We start from the raw sequence: 22,512 nt of genomic DNA, 5'->3' as shown, positions 1-22,512 counted from the left end.
TGCAAATCATCACATTCTGTTTTTATTTCAATGTTACACAGCGTCCCAATTTAAAAAATGTATAAAAATAATGTTCTGTTAAAAAATATTTGTTCACCTTCTTAAAATATTACAGATGCATGGTTCAGATAATAAAAATTATTATAAAAAACAAATGATAATTAAGACAACCTGAGCAAATGAGGTTTTTAAATTATAATTTCAGTTATGAAGAGATAAAAAGCTATCCAAACCAACATGGTTTGAGAGTTATTTCCCCGTAAAACCTAATAACTGGTTGCGCCACTCTTGGAGTGACAGTAACTTGTAATGAAATGTTCACATTGCCGTGGAGAAATTTAGGGCAACTCCTCTTTGCAGAATTGTTTTAATTCTGCAACGTTGGAACATTTTTGAGCATGAACGGCTTGTTGAAGGTCTCGGTCTTATTTAAGTCTGAATTTTGTCTAGCCAACTCCAAAAAGTCCCTCTTTTTCTTGTTTAGCCAATTTGAGATGGACTTCCTGATGTGCGTCAGATAGATGGATAAATAGATATATGGATACGTTATTGATCCCCAAAGGGAAATTCAAAGTCTCTGTAGCATACAGACGTATGCACATACAACATGCACTTAAAGCAGCAAAAGTAATAAAGGTATATAAATATAAAAGAACACAGCTGAACCATAAAGACAGTAAAAGATAAAAAAAATACTAAATAAAACTCAATCAAATATCCACATAGTGTGCTTAAGGGTGATTAAAAAACAATGAGGTGCTTGCAGTGACGGTACCAGGACTGAGCCTGTGATTCTGTGTGCATGGTAAGGTGCTCTATGAGGGTGAGTGTCACGGTGATGGTGCAAATAAGCACACATGGCGAGGGTGGAGAGGCTGACAGACTAAGCAGAGAAGTCTATGTCTCTTCCTCTCTTGAGTGAAGCATTGAACGGTTCAATGGCTCTGGGGACAGAGCCAGGGTCAGATCACGCTTCTGATGAATAACCCAAATGTGCTTGAGCTTAATGTCACAAACTCGCAGCTAAAGATTCTCCTGCAGGATTTTCTGGTAGAGACCAGAATTCATCAATTACAGCAAGTAATCCAGGTCCTGAAGCAGCCCCAGACCACCAACCTACCGCCACCATGTTTCACTGTTATGATGTTTTCTACCTGAAATGCTGTGGTAGTTTTTACGTCAGATATAACCCAGATGACACACACCTGCCAAAAAGTCCCACTTTAGTCTCATAAACTCACAGAATATTCTTGGTGAATAAGTCTTGGTGATCATCAAGATGTGTTTTGGCAAATGTGAGATTGGCCTTTGTGTTCCACCATTAGTTTTTGATGTGAAACTCAAAACCGCCATGGATGCCATTTTTGCCCCGTCTTGTTCCTATTGCTGAATCGTGAACATTAACTGATGCATGTGAGCCTTCAGTACTTGAGATGTTGTTCTGGGTTCTTTTGTGGCCTCCTGGATGAGTCGTTGGTGCAGCCTTGGAGTAATTGTGGTAGGCTGGCCAGTCCCGGGAAAATACTGTCATGTTTTCTCCATTTGTGGAAACTGACTCTCACTGTGGTTCGCTCGAGTCCCAAAGCCTTAGAGATGAGTCTGCAGCCCTTTCCAGAACGCTGCCAGTGACTTTGTTTCTTATCTGTTATTGACTTTCTTCAGATCGGGACATAATGTGTTGCTTTTATACATATTTTAGCTTACGTCGTGTTGTCAGACGGTTTCTGTTGACGTGATTTCTTGATTCTGCAGCTCTGACACTAATCAGGTCTAAGTGTGGCTATGAGAAATTGAACTCAGCTCTCCAAAACATTCGGTTACTCACAGTTACAGTTTAAAAACTGTATTTTGTATTACTCGGGTTGTCTTTGATAATCAAATTTGTTTGATGACTGGTGTGGCAAAAAGTCTGTAAGGGGGCAAATACTATTTCATAACTGTGTAGATACCAAAATGAATACATCTTCTTTGATGGAGATTCTTGATCAATACTTATCAGAAAATATATCTCACCATATATGAAGTTACATTAAATGTTAATCGTAAAATACTTTTATTTATACGTGGTTGTAGATGATATGCAAATTACAGAATGTGGTTTAGCTCTCGTGTTTAAGTCCTTATTCTTGCTCTTCACCACTACTAAACCCTGCAGGCTCAACAGTCTTGTGAAGGGCATAGACGCACTATTGCAGATTTTCTTAAGTTCAATTCATAAAAAGTTCAGTTCAACCCAGAAAGGTAGAACGTGTTATAGCCTCAAACATACAAGACTGTGGACTGAACAATGCATTTTCCAGTGATGACAAATGTACCACATTGATCCCCTCCACCAGTTTCTGATATGTGTTGCACAGAAAAATCCCAGCGGCACGTGTATGCTCATCTGTACCCCTATGCATGTTTGTGTTTGCTCTTAAAATGTTTCTAAGTGGACATGACCTGGAAAAGGCCATCCATGCCCTAATTAACTCACGGTTAGACTGTTGCAATACACTTTATGTTGGAGTCTCCCAGTCGTCTCTTAGTCCCCTTCAACTGGTGCAAAATGCATCTTCCCGTCTTTTAACCAACATGTTATCCACACCGCTCCTGCCCTTGACTCCCTTCATTGGCTTCCTGTCCTTTTACAGGATTGATTTTAAACTTTTGATGTCCGTTTTTAAAGCTCTTAATGGCCTTTCACCCTTGTATCTATCTGAGCTTTTAACCGTCTGTAATCCCGGTAGGTCAACAAATCAACTTTTGCTGGAAGTCCCGAGGTCAAAATGTAAACACTGGGGTGACCGAGCCTTTTCCGTTGCCGCCCCCAGGCTCAGGAAGAAGCTCCCCGCCGAGATGCGGCTTATTTCTGACCTCGGCATCTTCAAATCTAGGCTAAAAACCCTTATTCAGGGTGGCTTTTAACACCCAGTAGTGTGATGACACTTTATCTTATTAGATTCTGTTGTATTTTATTGTTTTTCCCTGTTCTTTCATTGTTCTGATTGTTCTTACTTATCATCCTTTTTATGTATATCCTGCTGTGAAGCACTTTGGTGTAATTAAAGACCATTATATTTGTGCACATGTTCCAAGACAAATGATCACACAGAGTTTGCATGGATCCTTTCCTCTCTTTGAACATTTTAAAATAATGCTGTCCTGTTTCGGGGCATGGTAGTTCCTGTTTTGCTGTGTATTTTAAGGAACATGTGGGTGAATGAATCGCTGTCAGATTGAATAGGGTGCCACCCTCCCGTAAACCATCGTAGTGCAAACAACAACTTCAACTCTTGATTGCAAGACAGCGAGTTGCGTAGTATTAACAGTAAAACAGTCAACCAACTGAAGATTTTGTAGCCTAAAATGAGCCATATGTCTTTTCAGATCATGTTTTTAACTTTCTTTTTTTTCTGCTTTGGAGCGCAGGGTGTAATAACAAGTATTAATTAAAGTTTACACACCCAACCTGAAAGTGCTGCACTCTGCCCTTAATAACATGCTGGAAAGGAACGTTGGCCACGTCCCAATGAAAAACCAAACCCAAAAACTACCCTGTGGTGTTCAGGTGTTGAGTCACGTCTATGTAAGTTCCTTGTTTAGTTTTAAAGTATATTTAGAGAAGTTGTGATGTTGGTACCTGGACGTGCCGGGCTCAGGAGGCTCTTAAGAAGGGCTTTGGAAAACTTTATACCAACTCCCTGAATCAGCTGTTCAAGGCCAGCAGAGGGAGCTAGACACTTTCCCTTTAACTTTAGTGTGACCTCTAAACATACTCTGGGATGACCTGGAAAACAGGAAGCCGTGTCTGGCACGAGGGAGACACATTTAAGTGCTTTGGCACAGACTTGCTGTCTGAAGTGCATTTGTTTGTATGATATCATGTTTAGCATTTTTCAAGCCATTGAATTCAGCTTTTTACTGCAACTCAACAAAACATCATATTGGAAGCACATTAGATAACTGAGAAGGTTTGTTTTAGTCTCGGTGTCATTGAAAGCAGTTGAACATGTTCAACTGCAACATGTTCAACACTTTTCCTGCTTTTCTCAGAAAATAAAATGAAATGGAAATAGTAGGAGAGCTGGTGTTACTTTACTAATGTTCTTTTCAAGAGTTTTATCAGTGATGACGTAAGATCTGTCATACCAGATTACTTTGGAGCATGGAACTAGGTCCCTGTGTGCTGTAAGGATGAAAAGATCAGATCTAATCTAGTATTAATTAGAGTATAAGTAATGAAGCGTACAGATAGTACCAGTGTGTTAAACATGGCTGGGAGTGAATAAGTAAATGAAGAGAATGGAATGATTACCGTTGAAAATGTTTGTATAAAATGAAAACGATGCCCTTTACTGATTAATAAACAGGTTTCTTTGTAATCTGTGTGTACGTTTGAGGTGCTTTAACAGCAGGCTGAGACCTGGTTTGACCTGCGGCTGTTTGCACATTAACCAGATATTTCTGATTTGTCGTCTTTTTTTTTTTTTTTTCTTGATCTTATTTATTAGTATCCAGAATAGTTCCTTAACAATATCTGTTATTATTGACTATTTATACAACAAGTTTATAGTTGACTTCTCAGTTGTAGTTGTTTGATAAGTAAACCTCCGTTATCGTGGTTTAAAATTGGAGATATCGTTACCTCACAACGGCCCGTTGGCTATTTCATTGCAAACGGTGTCAAACATGTTCAGCTGTGTTGAAATACGTCTCGCTGTGTCTAAACCCCAACGGCCTGTTGTGCGTGAACACGTTGGGATGCAGCTGAAGTATTTCACTGCTGTGTTTTTGGAGACGTGTTCAGGTGCTTACAGTAAATCCCAACCCTCCCAACTTTGTGCTTCCTTGAATGATTTGTTTCCATGTTGTGAAAAATAATGAAAGAATAAAAAGATGATTTGGTCAACTTTTCAGTTAGAGGTCTCCTGTTAAGGTTTTTCGGTGCCCAGTTATGATTGCTAAACGTACGATTGCGTTGTATTTCATTATGACTTTATAACACAGAAAGATGAACTGGCTGCAACCAGACAGTATAATTTTTGGGGGGCTAAATAAAGTATTTAAGTCTGACTTAATGAGCATTAAATGAAACTTAGATTAAAAGCTAAATGTACATAACACACCAAGTTAACAAATTATACAGAAAAAAAGAAATGTTTAACCTTGTAGGTCGTTAATTTCCTCCGTTTTCTATTGTTAAATTGTATTGTTTTTTTCCATTGTGTTTGTAAATAAAAAATAGCAAGTCTTTAAGATTTTAAAGGTATCAAATTAAAAACTTATCTGCTTCCTACCCGGTAGGAAGCAGATAAGCACATGACTTCGACATTGAATCATTTATTCTGATAATATAATCAAAGCACTAGTCTTCAATGTAGGCATTTCGAGCAGGACTGATAGTTTAATTTAAACTTGTGCTCCCCAAATAGTTTAATTTTGGTTTATGTAGGAATGCTGTCTCCAATTAGTTGTAAAGTTTGAGCATTGTTTTAGAAGGATTTTGGTTTTTGATCGCTGCCTTTCATTATTCAGCTGTGTGTCCCTCCTGACTGAACAGCAAGTGAGTGTACGAGCATGTGGAAAGGTGCATGGGTAAGTGGGGTTTACTCGACGGTTGTGGAAGATGATGTCGTTTTCTCCGGCAGTGACGAGGATGAATCGCATTAAAAGCGGGTGAAGAGCCAGGGTTGGACCGAGAGGCTACTTTGAGTTGGTTTGACGGAAATGGAGGAGACTTTTGGATGTGGTGACATCGTTGCATTCTTTTGGTTTCCAGCGGGTTAACGGTGGATCAGCTGAGCCTGTCATCTTGCAACACTCCCGTCATGTTGATCTGGAAACGTTTTGATTCATAAACTGTAGCAAAGTCAGCCACATTTAATGTGGCTGTGTAAATGCTCAGCAGCGTCTGGGAGGAGGCCCAGGGACTGGAGGGTTTTATTCACAAGCTGTCACTGAAAAAAAGATGCGCTGTCTATGAAGAAAGTTTAATATGTCTGAGTTGAAGTTTAATCTCCAACAGATTCTAGGAATACAAGTCTAGCAACACACACACTTTTAACTGCTTGCTGGTGTCAGTACTTTTAATTGCTATTTTTAAATTTAAAGCAAAATACGCAAACATGACGTTTCAATTTTGTACTACCTGTCAACAGTTATTAAACATGACGAGATTTAAATGGATGCTTTTTCTTTTCTTTATTTTGAATTGTCAGTAGATTTGGACAAAAACGTAGTGATCAGGTCAGCTAAAGTTCAACGATACCGTTTTAAACTTGTTCACATAACCTCAGACACACTTGTTTTTCCTCGTTATTTCTCCTCTCCAGCTTCAGCTGCAGATAACATCCATCTGTGAGGACAGATGTGCAGAGCAGCTCTCTGGTCTACTGTAGATGAGTTAGTTATCTGTAGTTATCATAACGTTCAGTCACGGTTAACGCCTGTGTCAGCGTGGGCTGACTTCTGCAGGAGGTGGCTTTTCTGAGCAAACCGCTCTAACCGCGTGAGGTTTAAAGGCCGCTTTTCTACCATTTTTCCAGCGATATTTAATGTGTTTTTCACCGTGGCCTCTTCAAGCTACTAGTCAAGCGTTCTGTTGTCTGAAGTCTTGGGTCTTGTGTTTTGCACAGATTCAGGAGAGATGCAGGAAAGCAGCCACAAAACATAACCGAAGCTCCTTCTGTTCTTAGAAGGTAGAGTTTTATTTTCTTTGAAAGCTTCATTTTGATCTTTCTCTCTGTGAACATGGGCCTGATATAACTTGCCAAACTTGGTCCAGTTTCGTCTCTTCAGCCCAGAGGACATTCTCCCATAAGCACTTTGGCTTGTCGACAAGCAAAGAAAAGTCTGGGTATCTGTGTGTCTCGCTTTTTATGTTCTACAGTAAAGACCTCCTCAGTTTCCTTTCATGGAGCTCACAGTTGCTCCAAAGGCATCGGGGGGTGTGGTGAGACAGAAATGAACCTTGACCTTGGAGTCCAGCTAGACTGCCTTTCTACATGTCCCTTTGCTCTCGGTTTATCTTCTTGGACCACCTTGGACTTGCATCTATTCTTGCAACCACATCTAGGGAAGTTGGCTGCAGTCCCTTGGACTTTAAACCTCATGAAACTTGCAGCTCTAGTCACAGGAACATGTTCTTACAGCCTTTACTTTTAACGTGCGCTGAAACAGAATGGTGTTTCTCAGCTCCTTGGACCATCCTGTCCTTCGCTTGCTCCGGTCCATGTTTGGTGTGACGCACAAAGCGAAAGCAAGACTACACACTAACAATGTTTCTCTCTACATGAGCAGATAACATGTGAACTTTTAATACTAATTTAAGCTTAAAGCGTTTATTGGAAACATGAATGATGAATATTGTTGTAAAATGAACATGAGCTGCTTTTGTTGGTTTATTCTGTCCCATACTGAAGTCATGCAGGTATACATGACGGTTGATTTCGGTTAAATCGTTTCTCATGGGGGGTGTAGACTTCTTTCACTGAGCTGTAAAGCTTTCAGCAACCTTGTCCACATCTGTGCATTCATTAGATACTGATAGTGTTTCCATTTCACCTGAAGCACACATAATTTCATACTACCGTAGTTCTTAACTGCTGTACCTACCTGTAACTAGTTTTTATTACAAGTAACAGCAGTTTTCTTGAGATTAATCCTCTATGTGGAGAGTATTTGAAGAGCCATGCTGTAAACTCTTTTTAAATGTAAGAAACATTTTTTTCCAGTGCTTTATTGAACATCTCCTCGGAGAACTCTGCAGCTGTTTTTAAGGAGCTTGTCCTAAATCTTCTTGACCCCAGCTTGGTTTTCAGCATTCGGGATCACCTTCCCTCATCTCGGAGCTGCAGTGAGCCGCCTATAGAATTTCATCTGGATCAGTGGAGGTTTACCAATCTACTAATTGGGGAATTTGATCTGCAGAGCAGAGCCCTCGCAGCTGGAGTTTGTGTTGTACTTGGAGGTTATTATTAAAATAACACAAGTTTGTACAGTGTAGGTGTACGTTCACACGGCTCTGCCGTCATTTTGTCATAAGGAGCATATCTTGTACCGGTACAGAGAGCCGTCTTTGCACTTTTGCTGCGCCTGACTATTTGCATCTGCATCAAATGGCATCATAAAGATTGTTTTAAAAAGAAAGAGAGGAACTTTGTTGTCTCTGGCTTCTTCATGGACTCTTGTTTGTAGCTTTTGAAGAAACCGACATGGGGATTTTTCTCCTGTTAAAGTATGATAGTAGGTCACTTTACAAGTATTAGCTCTTAACGTTGATGTAATATGCACAGAAGATGTAGCGTAGACCCTCAGGTTTGGCTTCTTTTTGTCGGTGTGTCTCTTCCATTTATTTGTGCATATCTGTTGTTACGTGCAGCTGCTGTTTGTGTTTCGCTGAAGCTGCTATCCGTTTGAATTTCATTGTGAATCTTGTGAACCTGGTTATTGGTTGTAGAGAGTAGTTGCTTCCACAGCTGTACACTCATGTTGATCTTTTTTCGGTGTTAACCCCTTTTGTTTACAGAGAGAGAAGCGGAAGAAACAACTGTAGTCGTCCTGAGTCTGAATAAAGGTGCTGAAGTGAAAAGAATTGCAGGTAGAGGCACAGAGACTCTGCCCATTTATACTGCGTCACTGCCGTAAAGCAAGTGACTAAATCCCCTCCCCACCAAATAAAAAAAAATCTGCTAATCAACATTCACAGCTTTTCACATTCAGTGTGATGTTGAATGTCATTTATCCATCTTTTTTTTTAATTCATTCATTCACGTGGGTACCGTTCAGTGTACTTTTGTCATAATAATCAAACAAACACAATGGGGGCTTCCTGCTCTTAATTTTCTTCTTCACTGGAGCTTTCCACCTTTGAATAAAGATTGAGACTCAGTTATAATTCCTCCTCCAAGGAGTAAAAGCCACTAACCTCTTTTTTTTTTTTTTTTGTTTGGTTGAAATCCTCTACTTTTTTAACATTTTTTAATGTTTGACAGTTGTCTTAATTTACAAGTCCAATTGTGCCACAACAGACTTACCTCAGATGGTGTTAAATGATCCTTTTGTGTTTCAGAGATGGAAACGGACATCAGCGTTGGACGTATAATAGGCTCAGGTACATCTGCGGCCCCAGTAGCCGAATCCCTTCCCATCTTTTTTGTCCTTCCACCATTTAAAGAAAAACGACAAAACCCTTTTTATAATGTTGGAATAGTTCAGATGCCCCACTTGGGTGAAGAAAGTAGCCCATTTTTCCATTAAGAAATACACTTTTTCAAGTAGGCCTGTTCTTGACAGGGTAAGCTTTTTTATGTCATTTATTTATTTAGCAATTTTTGAAAGCGAGTACAGTTATTGCAATACATGAGTTAGTGAGGAATCTGAAGCTCTGGTGTTATACAACACTGCCCTCTGTTGTCGTGGCCAAGTAACAAATGGCACTGAAGCAGTCCTCAAGAGTAAGTTTCTTCAGAGACAAACATTTCCAAAGTGTTTTGTGGAACATAGAAAAATGTAATAAGGGGCTCGACACGTGGAGACCATTTACCATTTTTCTTTCAGTTCGAACTTGCAGCTTCATTTTCTTCAAAGTTGCCTCGTCTTGTCCCATGGCTGCTTTATGCTTCTCAGCACAAACTGGATGCATACACTCCTAATCACTCGCCTTGCCTCTTGCAAGTTACCATTCTCGAAGGCATTGCCTGGATCCTTCCCTAATCAGCTGTCATGCACACACATTATCATGTTCTTTTTCTTTACCTCTGTTCTTCAGCTTCACCTTGAGTACAAGATCCACAACCGCAGGATGGTACTGCACTGTTCCTACTCTCTCAACTAATGCCAATGTCTATGTAAACCTAATTCTCTATCATGTACATGAATTCCTATTATTTTTCTCACAAAAATATATGAGACACTGTAAGTAATATTGAAAAATGTCAAGAGTTCTGTAGAATTGGAAATGGCACGTCACATAATAAACTTTTAATTTCATCTCAGATATACTTCCTCCTGGTTTTCTTTGCTCCTCAATGCTTCATCAGGCACCTATTGGCTGTCCATAGGTGGACTCTAACTTATTTTAACATTTTCTTTTTCTTTGTTCTCTTTTTTTTAATATATTTTGCTTTGATGTCAGCAGACTGTTTGGCCGGCTTGTCCCTAACCTCGCTTATCACGAAACCTTAATCCTAATGCTTTTACTTTGACATTTGCCATACTGTTATCCCAGTGAAAGCTGTACATGTTTACCACTTCAGCTACTGAGACCATACTTGTAATTGGGTGACTATAAAAAGTCGCTGCCAGATATGCAACAATGCTTTTCATTGGCAAGCTTTGGCGACTTATCCCTATTTTTATGTTTGTTTTTATTTTCCAGTGTATGATAAGCAGGGCTTCCTGCTGCAGCTGGACACAAAACTGTGAGTACATCTCTTCCTAAGAACTGCTCAACTTTGCAGATGAGAGGTTGCGGTTGACCCAATTCATCTAAATACATTTTTTTTGCCAATAAACATACCTTTTTAACAAATGTAAATGGTGACAAATGTGCATATACTATAGGTGGTCTGAGTAATTATTCAAGTAATTAGTGTGAACTGAAGTGTAGTGAGTTTTTGTTAGTGTTTGTCGGGGCGAGGACACGGTTCAGTCGGTCATTATGCAGTTGACTTCTTGTCAGCAGATCACTTGATATGTGTATCATTTCCTAAACTGGTCTGTCACCTCAACTTCAAACAACTTACTCTGTTTCTCTTTTACCCTGCAAGCAGAAATAATATGCTGCCATAAGCGCCTTGGCTCCCTAAATGTTTGTCTTTGTCAACACACACTTTTTTAAGGTGGATTTCACATGGTTTCCGTTTATGTAACACAGCTTCTTACCATGTATGTACAGTGTCATTAATTGTAACACTGGAGCAAAACCAAACGTGTTGCAATTCATCTTAAAGCTAGTAATTACTCTGTCACATAGGTAATTAATTCCTGCTGGTAGTTGTACTGATGGAAAAGGTCCCCACCTAGATTTCATTCCCACCAAATTTCTTCCCAGCTGTAAGCAAAACAAAGGCCAGGCTGCAGAACTGAAATATAGTATATGAGCGTAGGACAGCTTCACATTACGTGCAAACAATCCCTGTCGGATATGATTTTAGACCTCACATAGTGCGTAGACCCCAGCCCCTCTCCGTCCTCCGTGTTTATTTGAACTAGAATCATGCCATACACCGGATTATTAATGATCCCGATGGTAACTGGGAGGTTCTAGACTTAGCGCTGCTGGTGTGATTGTTTAAATGAGCTCTCACTACTTTGTCTTGCCACACACAGATGATACAACTTTTCTGTTGCTGTCTTCAACTTCCTAAGTAATCCACAGCTCTGTCTTTGCAAGAGATTGTTTGACAAGTTGGGTTTCTGAGGCTTTGAATTTGTCATTATAACTGATTATCAGTAATCACAATGTGTCTGATTAATATCTCCTCCTGCTCTGTTGATTTACAGGCCACTGGACTTGACATACAAGTATGGCAACCTCAGCGAAGGAGCGTGCAAGCCAGAGTATGCTGCAAACAAGATGGCCCTCATCTATCCTAAGTGAGCAGCGCTCTCCCTTGTTTTCTGTGCATAATTTGAAAGTGGAAAGTGGATTGGTTGCGAGCTAACTCCTTCTAGGCCTTTTGTAATCAAGATCTTTAGAAACAAATATTTTAATTTGGTTGATAGCTCTTACTTTAGCATACCAAGATGCATGATGTCACTCATGAAGTCAACTAGGCCTTAAGGGATTTTAGTCAGAAGCCCCCACATTCCTGTCCAATCTCGCTCGGTTTCAATCGTGGTTTTATCATCTTGTCCCCCACCACAAAAACTTTACTGTGTCCTTGTAATCTCCCTGCTGCACAATAGAACCTTTGTCACCCGAACACAAGGTCTCCCAACGTTCCCCTGTCATATCACACAGCCTTTAGAGGCTTTCTCCATTGTGACACCAACTTCCTGTCTTGACTCATCAAGAGCTCTTTTCCTCTGGGCCTTCATGTGCCGCCCATCTCAGCTTCATCTATAGGACATTGTCCCATTAGCATTCTTGAAGCTAAGCAAGAGTAATTTTCCGCATTAATGAACAACAGCCAGTTGCGTTTCAAGGAGTGCTTGACCTAGTTAGGGGACAAATTCACTTACCCCATTTTCAAGTCCTTTGAAGGTGCACTTTTGATGCATGGCAAAAATTATCGGTGTTTAACTGCGTATGTATTCAACTTGCAATCATTCATTATTTGAAAGAAAATTGAAGTATTTAATAGAAAGTACAATGTTTTAATAACACAGTTATTGTCTCTCTACTTTGAGTTTATGGTCGAATGGCCGTTTTCAAGCAAGTTGTGCATGTGTCTCCTCCTGTGAACACCTTGCATTCCTCTTATAAATTCACGATGCTTATCTTGCTTTGAATCGTCATTTTTCAACATACATTTTCCATTTTGTGCATGCCTGGTTGGGTGGCCAGCATAGATTTGGATTTTCAACTGCACAAATATTCTATAAATGGCAATTTTGTTGGATGCACTGCATTATATAGATACAGAATTACCACCTGAGGCCCACTGAAGTGTTCAATGTGAAAAAGGGGAAACATGAGCAATGAGAAAGGAAAGGCACATACAAATACATTTCAGTCATGTAGAATCCTGACTTCCTGGCCAATGGCCCTTTACTACAAATTATCTTGTCTTACTTTCCTTTAAATCTCATATTATTATAATATACAACAGTGTAATGCAGCTCTAGATTTGTTGTTTTTAATCAAAGTTTGATGACATCTGTAGTTACTTCCCAATCTCTTTAAGATGCAAACTTAAATTCTGGCTGTATTTTCTTGTTTGTATCCTAATAATTAAGACTGAAAAATGAATACGGATGGTCATTAAACAGAACTAGCCGTGCATATGTTCAACAACATAAACTGAACGGCTGGACTCTTGTGTGTTTTTCTACGCATTAATGTGTATATAATCAACTGTGGGCTTCGGTGTTTGCTGTCAGTTGCCATGCCTCTGCACAAGATTGAGGAAGCGCTTCTGCAGCTCTGCCTTCTGCTCATATGAGAGACGATACGTCAATGACTTCCTCTAATCAGCTGCACGTGTCAGATCAAAGTTCTGTACAACAAGAAGCACCCCAGGGAGCCCACTGATTATTACCACCTTCTGCTCAGTCACACACCGGTCAATGAGCAGTTAATGCTGCATTCAGTGTGAGTTCAGTCTACATGCTCGTATTTGTGTGCATGGCTGAGTCTGCACAGTTCTAGTTTGCGATTTATTGGAGACTTTGTTTTAAGGAGATTATCCAATTAACATTTGTTGCCATTGTTTATTTCTGCTTGCTATGTAAAGTTATGAGGTAGAACAAATTAATTTGGATATTCCTGGTAACGTGTATCCAGAAGGCCCATAGTTGATGTTTGGAGAAGACCTGTGAGGTCCTGGGGCTCGCATTCTAATCATCTCCTGCTTCCTCCGTGTTTGTCTTCTCTCGAGGCCCTTGCCCTGCCGAGTCCAGTTTATTTTAAACACCTCCCTCTCCACTCTGCTTTCCCTGAAACTGTTTGTATTGGAACTCTAAATCAAGTGTTGGCAGTGAACTTGAAGTGGCACGGTTATAAAAATATTGCACGTGAAAGATGGACCTAACAAAAGGAAATGAGCACAATGCGTCCCTGCCTTCTGGCCGTTTTGGGAGCCCTCGCTTTTTTATTTAACATGAAGCAGCCGCCTGTCTCTCTGCATTGTCAGGATGTGAGCAGCCGACTGTTGGTCAGAGCTCAGTGACTCGCCACGGGCCTTTTGTTATTTATAGTTCCTTATGGCCTCAGAAGTCTTAAGTTTAATGAATCTCCATTTGTTTTGGTAAGACAGAAGTCTCTCAGTGTGTATGCTCCTGTCAGCCTGTGTGGGGAGGAGAGAAAGTCAAACATAAGTGCCTCCTCTGAGTCTGTTTTCACTCTATTGCTTTAAAGCTAGAGATTAATGAGGGTATCAGAAGGCGTTAACGGTGCTCGGAAGATGTTGAACCTAACCGGAAGCTCCCGCAATAATGTCAACCATGTTTAGTCATTGTGCTTCACAGAGCCACATATATCAGTGAATCCATGGTGGTGTTATGGTAATGAGATGTCCAAGATCCCTTCTGAGGAAAGGACATGTTTGCTTCTGTGTATTCTTCTGATTTCTCAGATCCAAACATCAGTTGTTGTGCTCGGAAGTCCTTTGTTTCTGCCAGTGGTTCCCAAACCTCTTCTGGTGCGGCCTCCCTTTGGTTCATATGAATTATTATTATTTTTTACTGTTCAGTGAAATAAGTTTCTTTTTTTATTTCTTTTTTTATTGTGTAAAAATATTCAACATTGCTGTCCATGCTTTGTTCATGAAAGGCCTCTCTGTGCAAAATGTGTTTTAAAAACACGAACAACTCTCCATCAAACCAGCCCGGTCAGAGGTCACAGGGGGCCCCTCCAACCAATGAATCAACCTAATATAGTGAATAATCTGACACTAGCAAAAAATGAGAAAGAAAAACTCACATTTTATTTATTTAAATAGTGCACACTTGTTTTGTTTCAAAATAAATATAAACACCACTGGCACACAACATACACTTATTTCCATCAGTGCACCTTAGTAGCACATTCTCAAAATTTCTTGCCAATGAATAACTTACACAGCTATTATTTGACAGCTGAAGAAGTGAAGAGTTTTGTCCAAAACAGCTAATTTATTTTCAGTCTGCTAGCCGAGTAAACAAGTTGATTGCAGGTGTTTTAGTGTGACGCTCAACATGAGCAGGACGGACGGCTCTGAGCTGCATTAGCTTATGTATTATCTGCACTACTCACCAATTTATTGGTGCTTTTATTTCTCCATCTTCCTGTTTGTTTTCTTTCATTTCTCTCTGCCACATGGATAGCTTCTCTTCATTTTTTATAGACCTGCTCACATAAGGTTTGCTTATGTAAGACGCAGCAGCAGCGAGAGGTAGAGGCGGGGCCCCTCTAGGGCGTTCTCCGCCGGCCGACCACTGTCATTGTAGATTCTTCTCATTGTCGCTGCTCTGTTGAGACTCACCAGAGCCTTCTGGCGCGGGGCTCCAAGCATTTTCCTGGTATGCCTGTTGGCAAGCGGTGCCCTGATTATACTAGCGGTGTCCGAGCATTCATTCATTCATACCTCGCCCCCCCCTGCAATGGCTCTGCACCCCTCCCACCCCCACTTTGGGAACCACTGGTTTATGGTAACTGAGGGAGAGTGTATTTATTGTTCGGTGCTGGCCATCAGCCCCACAGTAAGATTTATGTTGCATCTGGTCCAGTTCTGAGCAGTCTAATCCACATCTCTTTGATTATACTTGATATACACTCCCTGGCCGCTTGACTAGGTACAGCCGATGTATACCGAGTAAAGTGGCAGGTGAGTGTAACACGCACAGCATCGTCTCCATAGATCTTCATTAGGCACTCCTAACAATCTGTTCTGTGGGTGTTCATACTGTCTTTAAAATATGTTTCCATAGAGTAAGATATAAACATTGAAAGAGAAACAACAAGGAGAAAAAGCTGTCTCCTCCTGCTCTCTGCTGTCATCCCTCGAGGTATTACAGCAGGTCATAAAAACACATCCATCCTAAAGCTCCTCTGGAAGAAGTGGCACGCAGCCCAGCGCTCAGGTCACAGGCGTGACTTAAAGGAAATGAATTCTTTTGATTTTTTTTGAAGCTGCTATTAATCAAAAGAAACACATACACACTTCCATAATCACACAAGATAAGGAGGCCGCAAGCAAGTTTTTAATTATCAGATTCAGCTGGTGTTTTTTTTCAAGAAGACTGTCTTCTGGCTGGTCTAGTTTAAGCTTTGTGTTCTTCATGTGAGTTCTGCATTATTTTATTATGTTAGACACAAACCTCAATCCATTTTCTTGGTTTGTTTAACAGTGTGTTTTGCCTCAACTAGATGGATGGCGACAAGAACTTCCTCCACTGTCGATTTAGTTATAAAAATAAAACCAAAAGAACTTTTATTATTTAAGAGAATACATTATCTTCTAAAAATATGTGAATATGTCCATTGCATTAGTTTTTTTAATAAACTTATTTTTAAAAGATGTTCCCTATGTAGTTGTTTCAAGACAGATGAGACCAAAGTGGAGGTGTTTGGTACTCATTTAGAGAGATGATACGATTGGAGGGCAACAAAGGAAGTAAAATTGAGCAAAAAGAGTAGAAACGGTTAACAGGAGTTTTACTGAAACTCATTTTGGCTGATTTATATATAGTACAAATCAGCCGCTACCTTTTCTATCGCTGAACCCTTGCTATATCCCGGAGATCAGTGGTTTATAGTGATTGTGTTTTTATTGGTTTTTACAGCTGGGATTTTCACTAGTGTTGCACAATCTCAGGCAGGACGGTAAGGCGGACAGCATCCCCCCCTAGCTCAGCCTCAGTACTTATGATATTGCTAAATCGTGGATTTTCACCTATCGCGGGATTCTGGAACGTAACTACCGCAATAGAGGAGGGAACACTGTACTTCAGCCTTAAAAACCGAAATTAGGGCTTTATTGGCTCCCTGTTATTAACTATAAATAATACTCCTCAGGATTATTATTGTTGATAATAAATTGAGCGGATTTTAGAGTACTTTGAGTTGATTTTACAGCGTCGTAGTTTGCATGCCTTGTCATTGATGCTCGAGAGATTTCTTAGTTTTTTGTTTTTGTTTTTCTGCAATAAAACCAAAATGAGAAGATGGAAGAAATAGAAAACAAAAACTATTATATTTGTCTTAAAACCAAAAGGTGAATTAGAAACTAAAGTTAGGCAAAGCCTTTCATTGCTTTATTCATTTTTACTTAAAGGTGACCTATTATGGCATTTAATGTATATTTTAAACAGGCCTTGAATGTCTTAAAAACAATCAAAAGCTTGTTTTTTTCTACATAAATTAGAAATTCAGCTTCTGGGCCATGTCTTTTATTTTTACCGTTTCTAACCTCCTTCTCTATGAGGGATTCTGAGGGTGATGTTTGAAGATGATGTTTGAAGACGGCGACTGGGGATAGATGTAGTAAAACCAAGCTCAAGCAGAAGGATCAAGAAGAAGGATCATGAAAAATGTTAAAAATAAAGAGGGAATTAAGAAAGACTGTCAGAGTGTAGGCAACAGTTGTGGCATTAATAACTTTAGGGCTCAAGATTGTTCTACTCGAACATATTCCACCAAATCCTTTTCTTATGAAAGTTATTTTTAATATTTTTAATTTTTTTTAATTTCCAAATAGAGTAAAATATTTGTTGATAATTAACTTCTCCACCCCTGTTACACAGCACCTGTCTGCTCATTCAGGTGTAAGCAGTGTGTGTGATTTGGTGTTTTTGAGGCCGCAAACAAAACGTCTATGGGGCCACCAAAATCCTAGGACCAGCCGTGGTTCCACGCGGACTGGGAGAGTGGCTTCAGCAGATTTTACAACATCAGAGATCTGTGTCCAGAAGAGCTCAGCTAACATTACTGCATAGCCCACATGGGGCTGCAACATCCATAGCAGATGACAGGCATGAAGGAGAGGTGCCATGAAGACGGTGTGGGGTCTGTTAAATAGAAGAGACACATTTGTGTCCGTTTCACTCAGCGGTTTTCAAACAAGTGACGCTAGATGATTCTGCAACAATTTTGATTATACCATTGTTAGTTGTGGCAGGTGGGACCAATGAAAATGTTCATGATAACAAGATGAACATTTGAGTTACTGCAGCATATTAAAACCTTCTTGTCCTTTCCTTGTCTCTTTCTGTCTGCTATGCAGGTTCAGGAAATCGGCGCCCATGTTTCTGGATCAGAACTACAAACGACTACACAATGTCTGCACTTACATGCCTCCATTTGGTTTGAAAACACAAGGTAAACATGTTAATCACAGCTGTCCACCTCTAGTGTGTGCACAGCACACGGTTTGCTTTCGTGGCATCAGAGCTTTAACTCTAATATAAAGTCTTAACATGTCTTATTAGAAGGTAGTCTGTATTTCATTTGGATTGCAATCAGAAATGTGAACAGTAATGCCCAGTGTTGTTGTATTCATTGAGCTATATTGTTTTTTGTTTCCAAGCTTGTGCCTTTTTGCTGTTTATTTGGTTTGTTACTCTTGAGTTATGACAGATGAGTTCTGTTAGTCACCTCTACATTTTTCCAAAGCTACGTAATCATCAAGTAATAATGAAAGAGCAGGGAGTGTTTGTTCCCAGGATTTATTTAAAAATGGACTGATTGTGATGTCTGTGGTAATTACTACACAGTACCCCTTATAACTGGAGAAACGACCTGATCCATTCCTCACATCATGCATGCTTGGTTATTGTTTGACTTCTGGATGCGCTCCAGTGGCTGCTTTTATTTGGGATCTGGCTCCCAGTTGGCAACAAACCCTGATTATTTAAGGTCATACACTAACAAATCTCCTATCAAATCTTGTATCTCTTGAATGAATTTCAACAATAAGGCCCTCAATGTGATGAAGCTGACATGTTTTTGCTGTGAGCGAGACATAGAGCAGAGAAAATTGTAAACACACGACCAAAAACATATAAAGGCAACATTGATTTAAAAACAGCCAACAGAAAATGCAACATTTTTTTTCTAACAATAGGTTTCCATTTCTCTTTCCATTTGAAATGATTATTTGATGGCCAAGTATTATCTTTGGTGTGGGGAACTTGATGTCTTCCAACACCTGACCGAAAGAGTTTAACTATCACACCAGCACACTGCACTCTGGGAACTGAGGAGATAACATTAATCTCTTTCACATGTTTCCAATACTTAAAAGCAGAAAGTACATTGAATGTACCATTATACTCTGGCAGGTTCTCTGCTGCCGTTTGAACACACACACGGCCTTTATCAAAAGAGCACTCCCTCCCTATGTGAGTGTTACACCTGGTTTTTGTTTTCTGCACGCACTATGATGACAGTGGGTTTTCCCTTTTGAGTGGTACTCATGTGGAGAGATGATACGTGGGGATCTTGAATAGAATGCCACAAAGGAGTCCAAGTTGAGAGTATGGAGTAGAGATGGTGGGCGGGAGTTTTATTTTTACTTTTTACCCTGAAACCAAGTATCTTTGGCACACATCAGCCACGCGGTGATAACAGTTATGCAACATTGGTTGTGTTTCACAGAAAAAAAGGCAGTTTGTCTGCAGTCTCTTTTTAGAAAAAAGTGGGGGGGTGAAGAAATCTTGGGTAAAATGAGCAGTTTTGTTGTAGAAAACGCCATTTAAATCCTTCCCATCGTCAGTTGAACAGCCGTCGGCACCAAAACACTGGAGAGTGCTATTTATTTTAAATAGTTTTTCTTTCCAATTGTCAAAGCCAATAAACTCAGCTCAGAGGTTGACATTTTGTTGTGATTTGGTATCATAACCGTACCTGACATGGTCTTGTAGAAGACGTATAAACAATAAGGCCCAAAAAATGTGGATCTTAGATCCACATTTTTAAAACGTAATGTTTGCTGATGTCATAATGAGACATTTCTCAAATTGTTTAGATTAAAAACAAACACAGGGACACAGTACAACAGCTCCCTTTTAAGCCATGTCTTTACACCACTGTTTGTAGCAGCTGGGTTTTGGGGTTAGGGTTTGTTTGTGCCCCTTTTGAAATGTGATGTACAGCCTGTACAGCCACATGGGGAAATTTAACGATTACTTATTCCCAGGGAGGAATATTATCCACGAACTGGCATGTTTTCACTAACGGTTCCAGCGGCCGGTGAGAAGGCAGAATGTTTCATCAGAACACTGAGTTTGGAGCAACTCGAGAGGGAAATATCCACAACAGCATCGTCGTTAGGATACTGGATAAAGAGCTCTCCTGCTAGCTGCAGCTGATGGCGGACCTGACCTTCACTGTACAGACAGTCGGAGGAGGTCGGGCACAAGTGGGTCTGCAAGGAGACGCTGCGGGATCAGTAGAGGAGGTGCAGTTTAAATGCAGAAGCATAAACTGGAAACCACAACAGCCTCAACGAGGCAAGTCAGAGGACAGAAAATGGGGTGTGTGAAAATAAATGTGGGAAAACACAGCAAAACAGAGATGAAAAGTGCCCTGCAGGAAAAGCTACCCGCCAAAACGCTCACAGAATGGGACACTGGGCCAGAGGATGCCGCAGCAGGTCGGTGAATGAGGTCACAGAAACTGAGAGGGCTGGGCAGACCTCTTATTTCCTGGGTTCAGTGTGATGATAATGAGTACAGTGGACTGTGCAACTACAAGTGGATTCCTCTCCAGTACAATTCAAGACTGACACAGGAGCTGATGTCACTGTCACGAGTGAGGACACGTTTCACACTCTCACCCCTGAGAGACTGGACCCACCTGACGTTCCTCTGGACAGCCCTGGGGGGGAGCGGATGTGTCGGGGCCCCTTTAATGCAACAGCCGACGTAGTTCATGGATGTAAAGTCAACAATTTCCTCAGCCGGGCCATGTCAGTAAGGATGAACTAGGTGAGGCGAGTACATGAGTTGAAATGCACCAGACGGCTACAAATCCACTGTGAACATGGCACTCTCAAAACTGAACCAGTCTAAATCCAGCTGAGAGACGATGCTGTACCACATGCTGTACACACTGCATGCCATGTGCCCTTTCCCATAATACAGAAAGTGAAAGTAGAAATACAGAGGATGGAGAAGGATGGTGTCGTCGAGCAGGTGAACCTACTGAATGGTGCACTCCCATGGTACTGGTCCTGAAGAATAACAAGGGCACAACCAGGATCTGCGTTGACCAGACCAAACTAAATAACTCAGTCAAAAGAGAACGATACATCCTACTTACCTCAGACGAGATAACAGCTAAGCTGAGCGGTGCAACTGTGTTTTCTTCCCTTGATGCTGCCAGCGGATTTTGGCAGATACTGTTTCAAAAGATTACCTTTTTGCAGAACAAGTGCACCAGAGATCTTCCAGAGGAAGATGTTGGAGACTCCACGGGGACTTGAAGGCGTGGCAGTCTTCATGGATGACATCCTCACCTATGGGACCTCGATGGAGCAACATAAGCAGCGTGATGAGTTAGCCGGGTTGAAACTCAACAAGAAGAAATGGTCCCTCAGACAGAGCCAGCTACGCCTCCTGGGTCATCTGATCCACCAGTCAGGGGTCAGACCGGACCCTGACAAGGGGGGAGGCCATTCACCAGCTGCCACCGCCTGGAAATGTGCAGGAGCTAAAAAGAATGGTTGGCATGGTGAATTACCTATCTGGATCTGGGGACACGTGCAGCAGTCAGCTTTTGAGGACATTAAAAGAATGCTGACAAAAGCACCTGTTCTTTCCTTTTATGGCGTCACTAGGCCCTCAGCTGTATCTGCATATGCCAGTAGTTGTGGACGGGGAGCTGTGCTGCTCCGGCTCCACGGAGAAGAGCGGAAGCCAGTAGCCTACTGCTCCAGATGTCTCTCGGAAGCTGAAACACTCTACACCCAGATGGAGGAGTGTCTGGCTGGCGTGTGGGCTTGTGAAAAGTTCAACAAGTATCTGTGTGGTTTAGACTAATTCCGGCTTTAGACAGATCACAAGGCGTTAGTGCCACTCATGAACAGCTAGAGCCTCAATGAAGTTCCTTTTTAGATGTCAACATCTCCTAATGCAACTTATGAGGTACAAACAAATGGCTGTGTATGTCCCAGGAAAAACCCTTGTCATTGCTGATGCCCTGCCCCGAAGTCCACATACTTGCACAAAGAAGAGGCTGACACACATAGCGAGGTGGAGTCTTGTATAGCTCCGATGGTACAAGCATCTCCAAGCAGGATGGAAAGCATCAGCATGGCCGCTGCAGCTGACAGCGAGCTCCAGTCCGTCATCAAACTCATAAGAAGCGGATGGCCAGATTACAGTGGAAATGTGCCACCAAATGTCAGAGCGTACATGAAGGTGAAAAGTCATAGCTATCGAAAGCTGATGGTTTGCTCATACGTGGAATCAGGATCATCATTCCACCGTCACTGAGAGCCGACATCCTGCAGAAAATACGTGATGGACATCAGGGGTTGACGAAGTGTAGAGACAGAGCAAAGTCTTGGGTTTGGTGGCCAGGAGTCTGCAGGACTCAAGATCAGAGGGATGTGATTCCACTCACGCCAAGAGCAAAAATGGGCCCAATAAAAAGAACCACTCATCTCTACATCTCTGCCTGACCATCCATGGAAAAGAACAGGTCTTGACCTCAGACCAGCTACCTCGTAATATCAGATAATTACTCACGGTTCCTCGAGGTGCAGCACCTCTGTGAATATTAAAGATTTTACTGGCTGTTACTGTTTGTGTTATGATAGTTCAAATCACACTTTCTGTTATTGATGTTATTGATAACTTAAAAGGGGGAGACGTCATATATAGCTGAACTAACGTTGCCACAGTAACGTCTAATGTTTTGATCGGCAGTTAATGTGTTATTGC

The 22,512-nt window shown here is 41.0% G+C and overlaps 1 protein-coding gene across 5 annotated transcripts in view; it reads left to right on the top strand.

Annotated features, from left to right (window-relative positions):
- st3gal3b (ST3 beta-galactoside alpha-2,3-sialyltransferase 3b) overlaps positions 1–22,512 on the top strand; it is a 53,578-nt gene that overhangs the window by 5,634 nt on the left and 25,432 nt on the right. For 3 of the 5 annotated variants that reach the window (XM_061732636.1, XM_061732634.1, XM_061732635.1), the window contains exons 3-7: positions 8,510–8,581; positions 9,053–9,094; positions 10,361–10,403; positions 11,488–11,580; positions 17,850–17,944. In XM_061732636.1, coding sequence (XP_061588620.1) covers positions 8,510–8,581; positions 9,053–9,094; positions 10,361–10,403; positions 11,488–11,580; positions 17,850–17,944 — 345 coding nt within the window. The remainder of the gene's footprint in view (positions 1–8,509; positions 8,582–9,052; positions 9,095–10,360; positions 10,404–11,487; positions 11,581–17,849; positions 17,945–22,512) is intronic. The other 2 variants (XM_061732637.1, XM_061732638.1) reach the window with 2 other exon arrangements.

This window comes from Cololabis saira, chromosome 10 (assembly GCF_033807715.1).
Source record: "Cololabis saira isolate AMF1-May2022 chromosome 10, fColSai1.1, whole genome shotgun sequence".
NCBI classification, from domain to species: domain Eukaryota; kingdom Metazoa; phylum Chordata; class Actinopteri; order Beloniformes; family Belonidae; genus Cololabis; species Cololabis saira.
The sequence above is the reverse complement of the archived record's forward strand: the minus strand, read 5'-3'. Positions and strand labels throughout refer to the sequence as shown.